Genomic DNA, 15,222 nt, shown 5'->3' with positions numbered 1-15,222 from the left:
GGTAATAATACTTTTCTAAAAGCAGCTTTTAAACACATATATCCTGAGAAACTTCATGTGACCAATCCTACACAAACTTACCACGTGTTGTTTGGAAGACGCTTTAAATTCGGGTTTTACCGAGCAAAGTTGCTTTTTCCATTATGAGTTACTGGGTGGTGGTGGGAGTGGGGAGTGGGGATGCTTCTACTTCTACCAGAAGTAAGAGAGGAGAAACATGGAGACTGTGCCCCACAGTGAAAACTGGCGGGACCGTTAGGATGAAAGGCAGATGGAGGGAAAGGCTGTGCGCATGGCCCCTGTGACTACTGGTGGATTTTGGAAAGCCTTTCAGGATTTCAGAACTAATTACGTGAAGTCATGGGTTTTCATTATCTAAGTTTGTTTTTCCTATTCCTTGTTATGTGGGGGTGTTTGCAGTTTTCTACTTTGTACCAACTCACACATTTTTGAAATTTTATAATCCAGTGCCGCTTGCTTCGGTGCTAGATTAAAGTTCATGCAGGACCACTGGTTAATCTTCTTAGGATGTTCAGCTGCTCCTTGCTAGAAGGATATGCAGAACTTGATGTCTTCCAAGTATGGTTCAAACATCCAAAGCACTTGAGATTAGCACCATGTGAAGAAACTTTAAAATATTGTACTGCAATTAATTTTAAATAACTTAGCACTGCATATGTCAGGGGGAAAAAGCCATGGTAGACTCCAAATGGGAACTCCAAAAAGTGGAATGATTCACTTAAATCATTTGCATCATTTATCATAAGGACGCGGAAGCCCGAAATATGACTATTTTCACTTGAAGGTGGGTGAAATTTGAAAGACTTAGATTCCACCTGAACTGGCTGTGGTAATAATACTGGGGAGACGGATGAAGGAACATTTAGGGTTCATCAAATGAATAGCTATATGTTGAACGTTTGTATTACAGGCCCCAAAGACAAGGAGAGAACTGTTAACGTGGGAGTTGAGATCACATTATTTTACAGATATATGTTTGAGAAAGTATCTCTGAAATATTTTTAATAGGATTAGGGGTATAGCTCAACGGCACACTGAATATCTGGCATGACTGAGGGCTATGTTCCATTCTTCACACAATTTAAAGTAATTGTAGTGTTGGGATTAGAAAGATGGCTCCATGGTTAAGAGCGCATGTTCCTATTGCAAAGGACCTGGGTTCACTTTCCAGCACCCACATGATGGCTCACAAGGGATTCACCCACCTCTTCTGACTTCCACAGTTACCAGGCATGAACATGGTGCATTGTTGAAATAGGAGCGGCGGCAGGGCTGCGTCCCGGGCACCTGGCCGCCTGCATGGCTAGCTTATGCCCGAAATAATTACACGGAAACTGTATTCTTTCAAACACTGCCTGGCCCGGCTAGTTCCAGCTTCTTATTGGCTAGCTCTTACATATTGTTCTAACCCATTTCTAATATTCTGTGTAGCCCACGAGCTGGCTTACCAGGGAGGATCTTAACCTGCGTCTGTCTGGAGCGGGAGAATCATGGCGACTCCTTCACTAAGCTTCTTTTTCCCAGCATTCTCTTCTGTCTACTCCGCCTACCTAATTTTCTGTCCTATGAGGGCCGAGGCAGTTTCTTTATTATTAAGAAATCACTCCCACATCAGTGCATGTACATACATATGCAAAACCCATAAAAATAGATAAACAAACCAATTTTTTTTAGAAAGTTGGTGTTGTCCTAAATTCTAGGCTTACAACTTGCCTAAGTTCTTTATTTAGTAGTTTTAAAAACAAAATAAGTTTTGTTTTGGTTTGGTTTATATTTCTGGGTGGCATAATGGGTCAAGATATAAAAAGAAAACATTGTTTAAGGGCTCAAGTGGTCAGGGGTTGGCCAAGTTACTGAAGATAAACACTTAAAACTCTTAGTGAGCTATTTTTGGTCATTGATAAAGTAAGGAAGAGATGGTCTTTGATTTGCAAGGAGAACTGCATGCATGTTATTTTAAATCATACTTACTGTGAGCAACAGTGAACAGGTACCTTTGAGCCCCTTTGGAGAGACAGGCTGCCCTGCCTTGACTGCAACCAAACTAGCAACCTAGTTACTAAGGATCTGGTTCAAGTGCCAGACCTGAGAGCTGGAAAAACTTTCCGAAGGCAGATGACGTCCCTTGTTATTAGCTTTTCCAGCATGCAAAGTGTGAATTTACATGTGTAAGGAAGGGAAATATGGTTGATTTAGGGCCATACAGTAGTCCTCTGGTTGGTTCTCAACAGGCAAAGCGTTGGTCTTGCAGTCATGCAGTCCGCGCAATGCCAGACAGTTTACCCCAAAGCATCTTTGGCACTGTCATCATCCAGGGTAGGACCAGTTGTATGTCATAGGCCAGAAAGCAATGTGTGTCCTAGCAGTATGCTATCTGCCACAGGAAAGAAATCACATGAAAATAGCCCAAGTGATACACTGTGAAAATTGGCTCCATGCAGTGTACAGTTAGAGCCTGATCACTTCCCATAACCAACAAGGCACATTATGTCACACAGTCCAACCTTCATGGTCTTCAGAGTCCAGTTAGGATGAGTTAAGGGGTGCAAAGGGCTTCCCAACCCCACACAGCTAGAAGAGAGGCCAGGAAGGGTCTGGAACCCAAGTTTTCTTGTAGAACACCCTCTGCCACAGTTACCATCTCTGAAAGGGAGGACCCAGGTCGGATTAATTACCACCCATCCGAGTGTCACTGCTATACACAGTCTGGTTTCTTGTTTGTTCATTTGATTATTTAAATAGCTTACAGCGTTTCCAACCATACCAATTTTACAGTGATTATATGACGTTTCACTTATGGTACCACTTTGCCTAACCCCCTCTCTATTTCACTAAAAATGGTCACCTCAGCCATGACCTGATGGTCAGGATCCAGACTCCTGTAAATAACATTTCTAAGGTACGGTTAGTTGCCCAGAGTGCCACATCAGGAAAGAAGGAAACACAGTCCCTCCTCTGCCTCAAGCACCAGGAGCCAGGATTCCATTGCGAAGTTAACAGAATCTGTTTCGTTACCGCTGTCCTGGCTGACTCAGAGCTTCAGGGGTGATTCTCTACCTTTCCTCATCATCTGTCCCATGGACTCGAAAGTGGAAGCTGTGTAGTAGGTGCCGAATTCACAGGCGGCTGGATAGAATGACCAGACCCAAAGACCCAGAGGAAAGGAGCCAGTGTCGTTGCAGAAAGACGGTCCATTCCCTTTTCTCCTTTAGCAAGGAGCAATGGTGTGAGCACGGTTACCCTGCGGATCTTTGGCTTGCCTCAACCTCTGCTTCCATCCCTCAGCCGTGTGGGAACTCCTCCACCTAGGGAGACGGAACCTCTGTGATCCTCCCAACTGCAGAATCAGCAGTCTGCTCATTAAGAGCCTGTCCTCTTCAGACCCCACTGCCCCTCCCTTCTCACTCACAGCTTGTCAGAGACTTGAGATGAGGTGTCTCAGCCCTGCCTGCCATGCTTTCGGCTTGACTCTCTTCATCACTTCCCAGCGCCCCTTCCTTCATTATTCCTTGTTAGGAGAGAAAATGCCACACTAACCCCTGCTATCTGGTCTCCCCAAATTCCTAGGGAGCCCTACCCTGGGGGCAGAACCCTCTTCTTCAGACCTTAACTGGACTTTTAGACAGTTGTCATTATCTTTGTCTAAAGGTCATAGCTAAATTGAATAAGAGGAAAGCCGTGTTTTCCTGCCATGCACAAAGGCAGTATTGACTTCCCTAATCCAGTTTGCTGAGGGGTGAGAGAATTAAATTAGATATCTAAGCACAGAAATTGAGAGCCTTTGAAAACAAAGATAAGGAGACAAGACTGTATTTTCCCTCTTCCTGGGAGCTCTGTGCTCAAGATTTTGCAGGTGTGTCATCTGAGCCATGGCTTGCATCGATCAAAACTGTGCCAATGCATATTTAATCAGCGAGGGGACCTGGGTGCATTATAGCCATCATCCCTATATTGAATGGACTGTCAGACTTTTCTGGACGCCCCACCCCCACGCTCCTCTCCCCCACCCCTCCCCTCCCTTGTTTGGGAAGCCTCTGCATCTTCTGAGCAGCTAAAAAGTTTCTTTGTTTTTAGCTGCTGATGCATACGTTGCCACTGAGGAGAATACAAACAAGCAGAGTCCTGACGGGTTTATTTTGTCTACCAGGACAAGCTGCACACCCGTCCAGTTCCTTCACAAAGAGTTTTAAACCCTGAAAAAGAGAGGATGGGGGAATAAAAAGCAAAGGAAAATACTGCGTATCTCTTCTCGTATAGCTGTTTTGAAGAATGGCTAAGTTAGAAGTAAAAGGGGGGAAAAAGACTGCAGTCTAAGTCGGAGATTACAGAAGGAATCATTTCTGTTATTTTGTTTGAGCAGCTCCCTGATTTTGAAAATTAGGCTGGGCATTGTTAGTTCCTCAGTTCGCTTTGTGTGTAGCTCAGGTTCACCCTCATGTCAGGAATCTGTCCAGCAAAAGTGGAAAAGGTTTTCTGCTTTTGGCTTTTCAAAGATGGGCAAATGGTTAAAGCTGTCGTTTTGTTTTGTTTAAGTTTCCAAGGTTTTGTGGTGGCCTCCATTGGCGGGCCTTCTCACAATGCAGAGGTTTGGGGTTTCGCCACTGACAGATTCTTCCATGGGCTGATGGATTCCACTGGTCTTCACATGGCCTGAGCACCCAGACCTCACCGTCTGACAGACAGAATTGCCGCACCAGGTTGGCTCAGAATACAAAGGCCACAGGCTGGGAGTGCATTGCCGAGCCCCTGAAACTCATTAACATGATCTAGCTCAGGGTTCTTGACTTTTGAGGAAACTTCTGGCTGGTAAGGTAATAAAGATGTCTCTCCCTTGGTATAGTTTGCTGCAAAGGCTCATGGGAAGTCATTTGCTTGCATCTTGTTACACAGACTTCTACAGCTAACACAGTGACTACTTACAGACTTTGCACACAAGAGTGTGTCTGGAGTAAGTGCCCACGTGAGCCTGACACTTCCATCATTGAGGACAACTCCCACCAGGGGGGAGTTTGAGACACTTTCTTTAGGACCAGGTTTATAACGCTGTTATACCAGAACCACATCATGTGTAAGTTGGGGTTGACTTTTTTTTTTCAGAGTGAGGCTGGATATTTATTAAGTGGGTTATGGAAGTATGGAAGGGAAGAGGGAAGAAGAGGAGAGAGAGAGAGAGAGAGAGAGAGAGAGAGAGAGAGAGAGAGAGAGAGAGAGGAGAGACCGAAGCTGTCTCTCTGAGAGGAAGATGGAAAAGAGACTGGGGTTGACTTTTTAAAAGTGAAAAAGTTGCTTGAATGAGAAGACCTAGATGGCCGAAACACGTTGTTGCTTGTGATCTATAAATTTCAAAAGAAAAAAAAAGTTGTATGTGTGTGGGGGGGAAAGTGTGCTATATTGCTTAATCTATGCCACAGTCCTATTGAGTTAGATGATTAGTAATGTACCTGTTTTATAGATGAGGAATTTAAGATACAGGAAATTATGTAGCTGAGATGGTTTTAAGATCCTCTCTTCAATAGTGAAGTACAAATGCAAGAACTGTCTTGCTCCCAAACGTGAACAGCATGCCCTCTGCAGAGAGTTCTTTGGTCCTAAGATGGTTCACAAACATTACATGTATGAATAATGACACATAAGATTTTAATTTGGCTGTGCACAGCACTCACTGGATGGGTTTACTTTTAGGACATGGTTGTACATGGGAACCCTTTCTGCTTTAGAGAACAGAGATGATAGTTTGCTTTGTTTTCAAGTATATAGACAACTTTGCGAACATACTATACAATGAGCAACAGGCGGAGTTGATTACAATTCTGATTTGAGATAGTTTTATAATGACACTTTTTATATAGACCTTTGTTTACTTGGGAGGGGTGGATGGCCAAGTTGACTCAGTGATGGGAATTCTGAATTAAATCACAGGTCACCATTGCATGTCAGTATGCTCCTCTCGTAGGAAAAATATGATTCAAGTATTTGGGTAAATATTATAGTGATTTTTAGGAATAAATCCTTTTCAAGGGAGATTTGAGAAATTCCTTCTGTCTTTTCTGATCACTAGCTTCCTATCACTGATTTTACTTACAGCATCACAGGGAAAGATTCCTTGAAGCCCACCTGTTATGAAGACTGACACCTTAGTGAGTTTTATTGTTATTGCTTCTAGAGTGAATGAATTCATGGCTTTTAAAGCTAAGACATGACTCACCCTGTCAGTTCACAGGAGTTACTCCATTTAATTTTTTCTCAACATGTTAAAACTGCATCATTCCCCAGCCTCCGCAGGCACATGGAATTTAGCACCTTGAGAGTAAGTGATGAGATAGTTACGCACTGCTCACCCTCAACAGCCACGTCATCACACACAACCCTGGCTCAACAGATGGGCTTCCAATACCAGCATTAATGCCCAGAGTCTAATTCCTGTAAAGTTAATGCTTCACAAGTTTCTTATTCAGAAAACTATCACAAAAAGAAGTTCGGGGGAAGAAAATAAGCCAGATTACACAGCAGTCTCATATGGTCTTTGAAAATGCCAGTCACGGGTGTGGCTCAAGAGCGGATCTCCAGAGCAGCTGGCAGCCCCGGGGTGGTCTGGTGGACCCCTTCCAAGTAGTTGCTGCACAAACACAGCCTTTGCTCTCTCTCCATCGACTACAACATGTGCAAACTAGCCAGGCCCTTCTGGAGCGGGCTCTCCCCGCCTCACCTCCCCATTGTGTAATCACTTCACTTAGCACAAAACACATCGTTCTGGCCCACTAGGAAAAATTATAGAGACCAGATTCTGTGTCTTCGTGTAAAGATAATACTTCCTATTCAAAGAATCGTGAAGTGTTTCCATTCTAATACTTAAGAAGATGTACATGCCATGATTTACCCCGCCATTTATCTATTTTAAGAACTAGGTCATTGCACGTTAATTTTTCATTAGGTGAGTCACGGTTGTGTACATGAATTGACCTGAAATATCGGTTTGGTTATTTGTTGTGCATGAAGGATTCTGTGCATTCTCTAGGAGTGCTAGTCATTTTTCTGTGTTTTCTGTGGTTCAGACTTAGTGATAATGTTACAAAATTGTTCATCCTTCCCCAGACCATTCTGCTTAGCTGACTGTGTGGCATTCTTCGATGCTTCCCTCTAAGCCGTGAGTGTCTCTGCATGACCCGGGCAGCCACACTTTATATTCTCATGTACGCTTTCACAAATAGTTCTTTTGTTTTTAAAATCTTAATCCTATTTTAAAAAAAAAACACAGACTATTTCCTTTTGTATTGTTTTTATTGAGCTATATATTTTTTCTCTACTCACCTCCTTACCTCTCTGCTCCCCTTCAACCCTCTCTCATGATCCCCATACTCCCAATTTACTCATGAGATCTTGTCTTTTTCTACTTCCCATAGATTAGATCCATGTATGCCTCTCTTAGGGTCCTCATTGTTGTCTTGGTTCGCTGGGATTGTGAACTGTAGGCTGTTTTTTTCTTTGCTTTACGTCTAAAAGCCACTTATGAGTGAGTATAGACTATATATGTCTTTATGGGTCTGGTTATCTCATTCAATATGATGTTTTCTAGATCTGCCCATTGCCTGCAAACTTCAAGATGTCAGTATTCTTTTCTGCTGTGTAAGGCTCCATCGTGTAATTGTACCACACTTTCTTTATCCATTCTTCAGTTGAGGGACATTTCTCCTCTGTCTCTGTCTATGTCTCTGTCCTTGTCTCTGTCTCTCTCTGGTTTTCCAAGACAGAGTTTATCTGTGCAGCTTTGAAGCCTGTCCTGGTGCTTTCTCTGTAGCCCAGGTTCGCCTCAAACTCACTGAGATCCACCTGCCTCTGCCTCCCAAGTGTGCTGGAATTAAAGGCGTGCACCACCACTGCCTGACTCTGACACTGTTTCTAAATATAGTGTTCAACAATGATTTCTTTAATACCAGCAACTGTGAGACCCAATAAGCAAATTGTGACTGTCATAACGATTTCATCTTCTAGCTTCTCTTACTGTACGTATGTGGGAATAGATCAAAGCACAGTGATTTTGACCTTTTGCTGTTAGAGACAGGTATTTTTCCTATTCTAACTATGCAGATATAGAAGGTGAATTATTTAACCTGACTCTATTACAAAGGACTCACCTTCTCACACCATAAAAACAGAAACTTCCCTAAGTTCTAAAGTTGTTATTGGCTACAATTGCAGAAAGCTTTTGTTGATTACAGTCCAAGCAAGCTCACGCCTCCTTTCTTTCACCCTGGAATTCCCTCAGCCCTTCACTTATTTTCAGGACGGTATCCATTCTTCTCATTGAGTCTCTTTTATTTAGGTGATAGAGAACTGATTCTTTGGTACAAAAATTTTACCTTCTTCCACTGGACTGGCTCATGTTTGTGTGTGTGTGTGTGTGTGTGTGTGTGTGTGTGTGTGTGTGTGTGGATGTCTTCTAGTGTCTTCTTACTGTCTTTCAGTTTGGGAGATTAAGAACTAGAGAACAAATTCTAGCAAAAGCTTTGCAGGCTCAGCCTTAGGCAAATCACTGTGTGTGTTGATAGCATGAAACTTAGACTGAATTGTTTTCCTAGAGACCAAGATTTGTGCTCTCATGGTTAATAGGCTTGTGTGAATGTTGCCCTGGCTGAGTGGGAATTCTGCTGGGACACTTAGGGAAGGGAGGCCTGCTCTGCTGTGCTTAGTTCTCGGTTGCAATCTGAAGGCCTGCAAGGTACTCTGCGGCCATTGGAGAACACACGGCTTTTCCCCCTTGGACATCTTGCCAGTGGTGAGCTTTTATATAGCCTGTGTACACTTAGGGCCTTCTGGGTGTTGGTCGGTGTCCCCAGCTCAGCCTGTGTTCTGTGCGGACAGGTCACCAAGGTGCTTGCTCCAGCCTACTTCCATTATGCAGTTTCCAGAGAACCCCATGTCAGAGGGGCGTGCCTCGCCTCCCCTTACCAGCCCCCAGAAAGGGGGATACACAGGAGAGACAATGACTTTCCTTCCTTTTGTTTTCAGTTTCTAAGTCCCACTCCCTTTATGGGTGACCATATACTTTTCAGGAACATGCCAGTCTTAAGGACCTGAATAAGAGCTGGGAGTTCATACCTTGAGCAGTCACTGAACTCTGTGCCCTGGGCCAGGCAGCCCATCAAAGGGCCTGGAGACAAGAGAGGAAGTGACTCTCGGCAGGAGCTTGAGTCTCCACCACACAGTTTCCATCAGCTGTACCAAGAGAGATGTGTGCACAGTGAAAGACGGATCAGAGGGACAGGGATTAATTCTAGGTCAAGGACAGGGAAGCCTGACAATATGCCACCTTTTCAAGAAGCTTAATTAATATAAAATATAGGGACGTGACACCTACATTCTTCCCTCTTCACTTTACACAGAAACGTTTTTGTCTTCCTTTGCATTCCGCTAAGGGATGGGACTTAAGTTTGCAGGGACTGGATATGGATATAAGTTACAAACTCAAGACAAGTCATAGGAGCAGAGATCAATATGTCGACATTAGGACTTATTTTATTCTTTCTCTGCCAATTATATTGATAGTGGACTACCTTTGAGTACTGCAGCAATATAGCTATAGAAGCCATAAAAACCCACAGAAAGATGGCTACCAGTTCACTTAAGAGGGCTTAGCCTAGCTTTCAATATGCAGACCCTGTCTATTATAGTCTTAAATGTATGCTCATAAATTGTTTAAAACCAAAGGTAGTATCACTTTTCAAGGTTAGATTGATGTTTAAGGTTCATTAAACAAACAACAAAACCAGACAGATCCGCAGCTATGGAGAGAAATAGGTAACTCCTACTCTCCTGCAACAGTGTTCCAGCACCATCACTTAGATACCCTTTCAGTAATATTCTTTGTAAAATGTAAGTAGTACTCATTGTAAAATGCAAATCCTTTGGCTTTTAACCAAGGAACCGTTAAGGAAAGTCATCGATCTCGTGCATGAGGATTGGGGGGCTCCCTGTGTGAACGAACCATCCCACTCTGTGCAAGTGAATTTGTTTTGAGGGGTTCTAACTATTTCAAGTCATCAGAAATCAAGCCACCACACAATAAGTGCCCCAAACAGAAAGACATAAAGTCTGGCCTCACTTCTCTAAAAAGTATATAAAAGAGAAAGGTAAAATAAGTATTTTGGTATTATTTCGGCGCAAATGCTTAAGAGGTCTTTCATTTGTATCTGTTGTATGTGGGTAGAAATTAATTTGTAATTCTGGTCCTAAGGTTGGCTCTGTACTTAACAGCATCTGTGACCTTTTACGCTGAAGAAAGGGGCTGTGTCTCCTCCTCGTGGAACGGCACTAGGACGGGTAGAGAATAATTATCGAAAGATTTAGGGCACTTGGGTTTTCATGTGGAGCCTTGGCTCTGCTTGAGCCTTCCTGGTATAGAATAGTTTAGCTTGACAGCCTCGGGTGGTACGTTCTCTGGGTTTTGAATAAAACTGAGAATTCACGCTCCATCCCAGTTTGGCTAGCCGCTTCTTCCCGTGTTTGCGTCTCAGTATTCAGGGCAGTGCTGGACCTTTGTAAAGGGAGCCTGCGCATTTCCGTGCCCAACTTAGACGCTTGTCTGCTTGCTTTTCTGTGGTTTGGAATTTTAAACTAGCTTCGAACATACCTCCTATTCAGTTTGTATTCCTCATGTTTACTGTTTCTCTAAAGGTGGGGTGAGGGAACACATGTTTTAAACAAAAAGTGAACATAAAGATATTTACTATCAGATTAAAAAAGTTTGGGGCTCATTATCCCTATTTTCTTTAATATAAATAGTTTAATCCCTTTGTCTATTGTGCATCTAAATTAATTGACAGAAAAGATGTTTTCCACTGATTTGTGGAGAATCTTTTAGTTATGAAGATATCACAGCTACAAGCACAACTTTAGCTACGCTATCAAGAAGGGAATTATATTTGTTTGTATGATTTTAATGAAAATGCCATGTTTGGTGAAATTTCATCTGTTTGTTTTGTGTATGATCAAAAGGAATTTCCCTAAAATAAATTTAGATACTTTGCTTTAATTTTATGTAATTGATGGTTTGAGATTTTTCTAAAATAATAGTGATGATGGTATGACTCATTTGAAACACATTTGAATAGTTTTTAATTTTTAATGAAAAAAATTATAGGATCTTAGAAAAAGAAAAGAGTAATTAGCTATCTTTTACATTGTCTATTATAATACTAGTTTCTGTCATGAGGATTTCAAATGTGGTCTCACCATAAGTTTACTTGAATTTCCAACTTTAGGGACCAGCTTGACATCTGCCTTTGCAGTTTACTCTGAAAGACTTCCTCTACTGGCTTTTGATACATTATGATTTCTGGTTTTGTCTATTGTAACAAATGACAAATGGCAATTGTTATGATATATAAAAGCTCAAGCTAGATTTAAGTTTTTTAAATAAACCTTTTTATCACTTCTCTTCTTTTCATTTTTGGACCCAACAGAATTTTTTGTTGTATTTACCAGGTTAGTATTGTCTGAGAATCCTAAAGTAGACATAGCCCTTCTGGCGCTCTCTTACAATGAAGATACTTACTATCTGAAAGTGGGGAACCCTTCAACACCACAGGTTAGCATTTCTAGGTGAAAAGTCCCTAGGAGTCCCACATCCAGGAAAGAGAAGGGATGCTGTGGCTAGGTCCCAATGTCACGACACCTCCGGTTTGGCCATGGTTACATGCTGTAACTCTTGATTGAGTATTGGCTTCTTGCTGAATCACAGTCAGATTAAAAATAACTGATTGTAAAGCTGTGGCAAGTTAGAATCCGTCTTTTCTTCAGATATAGAGGTTTTTAATATATTTACTTCAAATAATTATTTGTGTCTGTTGGCCTACATGTCTGAAAATGCTTTATTCCCTTTGAGATGTGCACCTCGGTTTCTTCCTTTTCTCCAAAACATATCACTAACTACACTTGCTTCTAATTCTGTGGAGTTCTTTTGAAAGTTCATTTTGTCTCATTCTGGAAAAAAAAAAAAGTTATTTTAAGCTATCTTACTTAGAAGTTAACTTAATGGAAAAAAACTTTAAGTTCAAAAATTATGATTTTTTAAAAGAAGAAATAATTAAATTTTGCAAAGGTTTAGCAGATCCTGCCTTTATTAACAAACCCTTCTGAAGTTCCCAGGTTGATACCTACCACCGCAGGAAAGCATTTGTGCTGCGGGGAAGCTTGAGCCTCAGGAAGCCTTGTCTAGGCACTGGTTACTTTAGCACATGAGCTAGAACTTTGGGATTGAGTGGCTCGAGTCTGTAGTCTGTGCTGCTGTCTGAGCTTTTCAGGACCAGCTTTAAAAATATGCCCTTTATTATGGTCAGAATCAAGCTTCAGAGGTGTGTGATGGAGGATGAAGCCATTACCAGATGCCAGTATATAAGTAATGAGGAAGTGAGTTGGGGACCACCTTTCCTTTAGAGAATGGTTCTGAAGAGCTTCAGTTACTGATCTAGCACAGAGGAACTACAGGACGCATCGGCAAACTGGGTGTTTGCGCTAAAGGCTCATGCACCTGCCCCCTCCCGCTTTCCCTTTACCGTCTTTTCATTCATCACGTCATTTTCCTGACATCCTCACTCTTGGGTTCTAGGCCGAACCTTTTGAGAAAGTCTGGCACCTCTGATCCACTTTCTCTCACAGATCCTGTAATTTTGGCTGTATTTTTTATGTTTTTCAGATTCAAGTCAATCTGAAAGTCCCAGCCATCCAAGTGACGCTGACATTAAGGACCAGCCAGAAAATGGTAAGTTTAGCATGGGACTCTGGCTGCTGTATCAGAGTCCCCAGGAGCCAGCAGCTGCCCTAGGAGCCCTCACAGCAAGAACGCTGAGGATTCAAAGAGAAAACTCAAGGGGCATCCCAGCAGCCTCGTCCCCGACCCCAGTCTTTTCTGCAAGTCTCCTCACTAGGATATTGAATTTTCTAGACAAATGTGAGGAGGGCTGGATTTGCCAAGGCACTTTCTAGGACAGCGTGTAAGAAGTACCATGGACTTCTCAGGACATTTTGTAACAGTTCTCTTCAAAATGAGAAGTGTCCAAAGGTGTTTATTGAAGATCATGGAAGGACAATTAGTCTTCAGGATAATTTAGGTCTTAGCCCTTTGCAAATGGCCTTAAGAAAGCGTCATATCTTTGAAAGATTTTTCGCTTTAAGTTGTCTAAAATAAAATAGCAAGAGACCATGAAATCCCTCAGTTGTGTAAGCAGAGCAATCTTATCACTCACTGTCCTTCACGTCTCTCTTCCCCCGCTGTCAGGGCTGGGGCTTGAACCCGTAGTCCCTGCATGCTAGGCAGGTCCTCTGCCGCTGAGCCTCATCTCAGAGTCCGCGTGAAGTTATGCTGCAGAGACCTTCCTAAGTTAGAAAGCACACTTTACATATAATAATATCGTGTGAATTGTTCAGACTTTGTGATACACACTGCAAGAACGAGAAACATAGTCATATATTGGAATGTTGGATTGAACATAACTACTCATTTAATAAAACAGGAGCTATACACTAGCAGTCTATCATAGATCAATATATAGGTACCTTTTAAATTCCTCAAATGTGAGACTAATGTCTGTAATATTAAAGTGATGACTTAACCTCTCACGGTATTCATTTATTTATCCAGAATAAGATAGTATCACCCTAGTGAAAATTAAGTAAGGTAGTATACTTAACATACTCACTGAAGTCTTTTCAGTGACATTATATTAAAAAGATAAAGATGCTAATAATGGTTCAGGACTTTTCTTCCATTTTCCTTCCCCATATAATGCTATCATTCTTTGCTTTTCACCTCCGCTTCCTGAATAAGAACTCTTCTCCTCTTCCTTCTTCTCTTCTTCATTTTTCCCATTTTGATCTCCAGTTGATTATCCGGAAAGGATAGGCAAACTGAACGATTTGGTATGCTGTGATGGAGGGCTCACCTTAACATTAGAAATCCAGTCACTAATTGCTCAGAACCCTGTCTATTTTGTCCATCCTGGAAACTCTGTTACAATTCTCCACTGCAACCTTAAATGTGAACTGATGATTCCCTAGCCTCACTCTGGTATTTTGGTGAATTTTTCTTTATCAAAGGTTCCCCTTCCTGCCCCTGCCAAGACACAGTTAAAAAAAATTACTAAATAAATAAAATAAAAAAGGAGAGACCTCTGAAGAGTTTTTTTTTTTTGAGTGTCAAACAGCTGCATTTTATCTTTTGTTGGCAACCTATGCAGCAATATTTATAGACTAGTTTCTTTATTTTTGCCCTGGCTGGTGATGCCTTAAATGTCCCATTTTTCATAAAATACATTTGTGCTCATCTTCCTGAAGATGTGTCCAGAGATGACTTTATTTTTATCCTACAAACTGATAAGCTGTAGGGTGTGTAGCTCACATATTTAGGTCTGGATACCCCTCCAGCAGGTCTGCAATGCATCTGCCTTCAAAAAATGGCCAGCAAGCTGTTCACATGCAAATATAAACTGAGCCGGGAGAGGCCTGGCATACCTCTCTGGAGCTGCCTGCAATACCGATATTGTGCATTTCCCGGCCAAAAATCATCCCATGACTCACCCAGGGTTTTGGCCAAAGGCATGGTGTTACTGGCCAAGTCCACTTTTAACCGGGATAACTTGGTGCTACCTCAAGCATCCGTGAGTGTGAGTTCAAAGAGAGGAAGAGTTTGTATCCAAGAGATAACGTAAAAACTGTGCACCTTCCAAGCTCCGGTGTATTTTCGTTAAAGAAGAAGCCCTTGTGTCGTAGACCTCTCTGCTGGGAAAGGTCAGCCCACTCCTTTCTTCCATCTGCCCTTTGTCAGTCTCAGGTGACCTTACTGGAAGAAAAATACCACATTTTCTTTGTTAAAGACACAGAATCACAAAGGGAGTAAATGAAGATCTTAGGGCAAGGCATTTGCACGCACTAGGTAGCCTGTTCTCAGTGCTGCCTTGATTGACTGTTAAGTCCTTCAACATTGCCCCAGACTATGAGAGTGAACAATGAGTTTCTGAATGGTATCTGGTTTCATTTTGAAAGGAAAAGCTCTCCTAGGTGTACCAGCTGAGCTCTGTGACGTTTTGGAATCTTGCTGTGTGATGGCGTGACAAAAAAACCGTTCTTTGGATGAAGTGAGAATGCACTGTTCCTTTCACACACACACACACACACACACACACACACACACACACACGGAAAACAATC

General features: G+C 42.1%; 1 protein-coding gene across 8 annotated transcripts in view; it reads left to right on the top strand.

Moving 5' to 3' along the window:
• The window catches only part of Nfia (nuclear factor I A), a 342,338-nt gene that overhangs the window by 172,606 nt on the left and 154,510 nt on the right, over positions 1-15,222 (top strand). For 6 of the 8 annotated variants that reach the window (XM_050136417.1, XM_050136415.1, XM_050136414.1 and 3 more), the window contains one exon: positions 12,713-12,778. The exons of the other annotated variants lie outside the window; for them this stretch is intronic. In XM_050136417.1, coding sequence (XP_049992374.1) covers positions 12,713-12,778 — 66 coding nt within the window. The remainder of the gene's footprint in view (positions 1-12,712; positions 12,779-15,222) is intronic. 8 annotated transcript variants of the gene reach the window in all.

This window comes from Alexandromys fortis, unplaced genomic scaffold (genome assembly GCF_014885135.2).
Source record: "Alexandromys fortis isolate MF-2015 unplaced genomic scaffold, M_Fortis_MF-2015_v1.1 scaffold_13, whole genome shotgun sequence".
NCBI classification, from domain to species: domain Eukaryota; kingdom Metazoa; phylum Chordata; class Mammalia; order Rodentia; family Cricetidae; genus Alexandromys; species Alexandromys fortis.
This window is presented reverse-complemented; position numbering and strand designations above follow the sequence as displayed.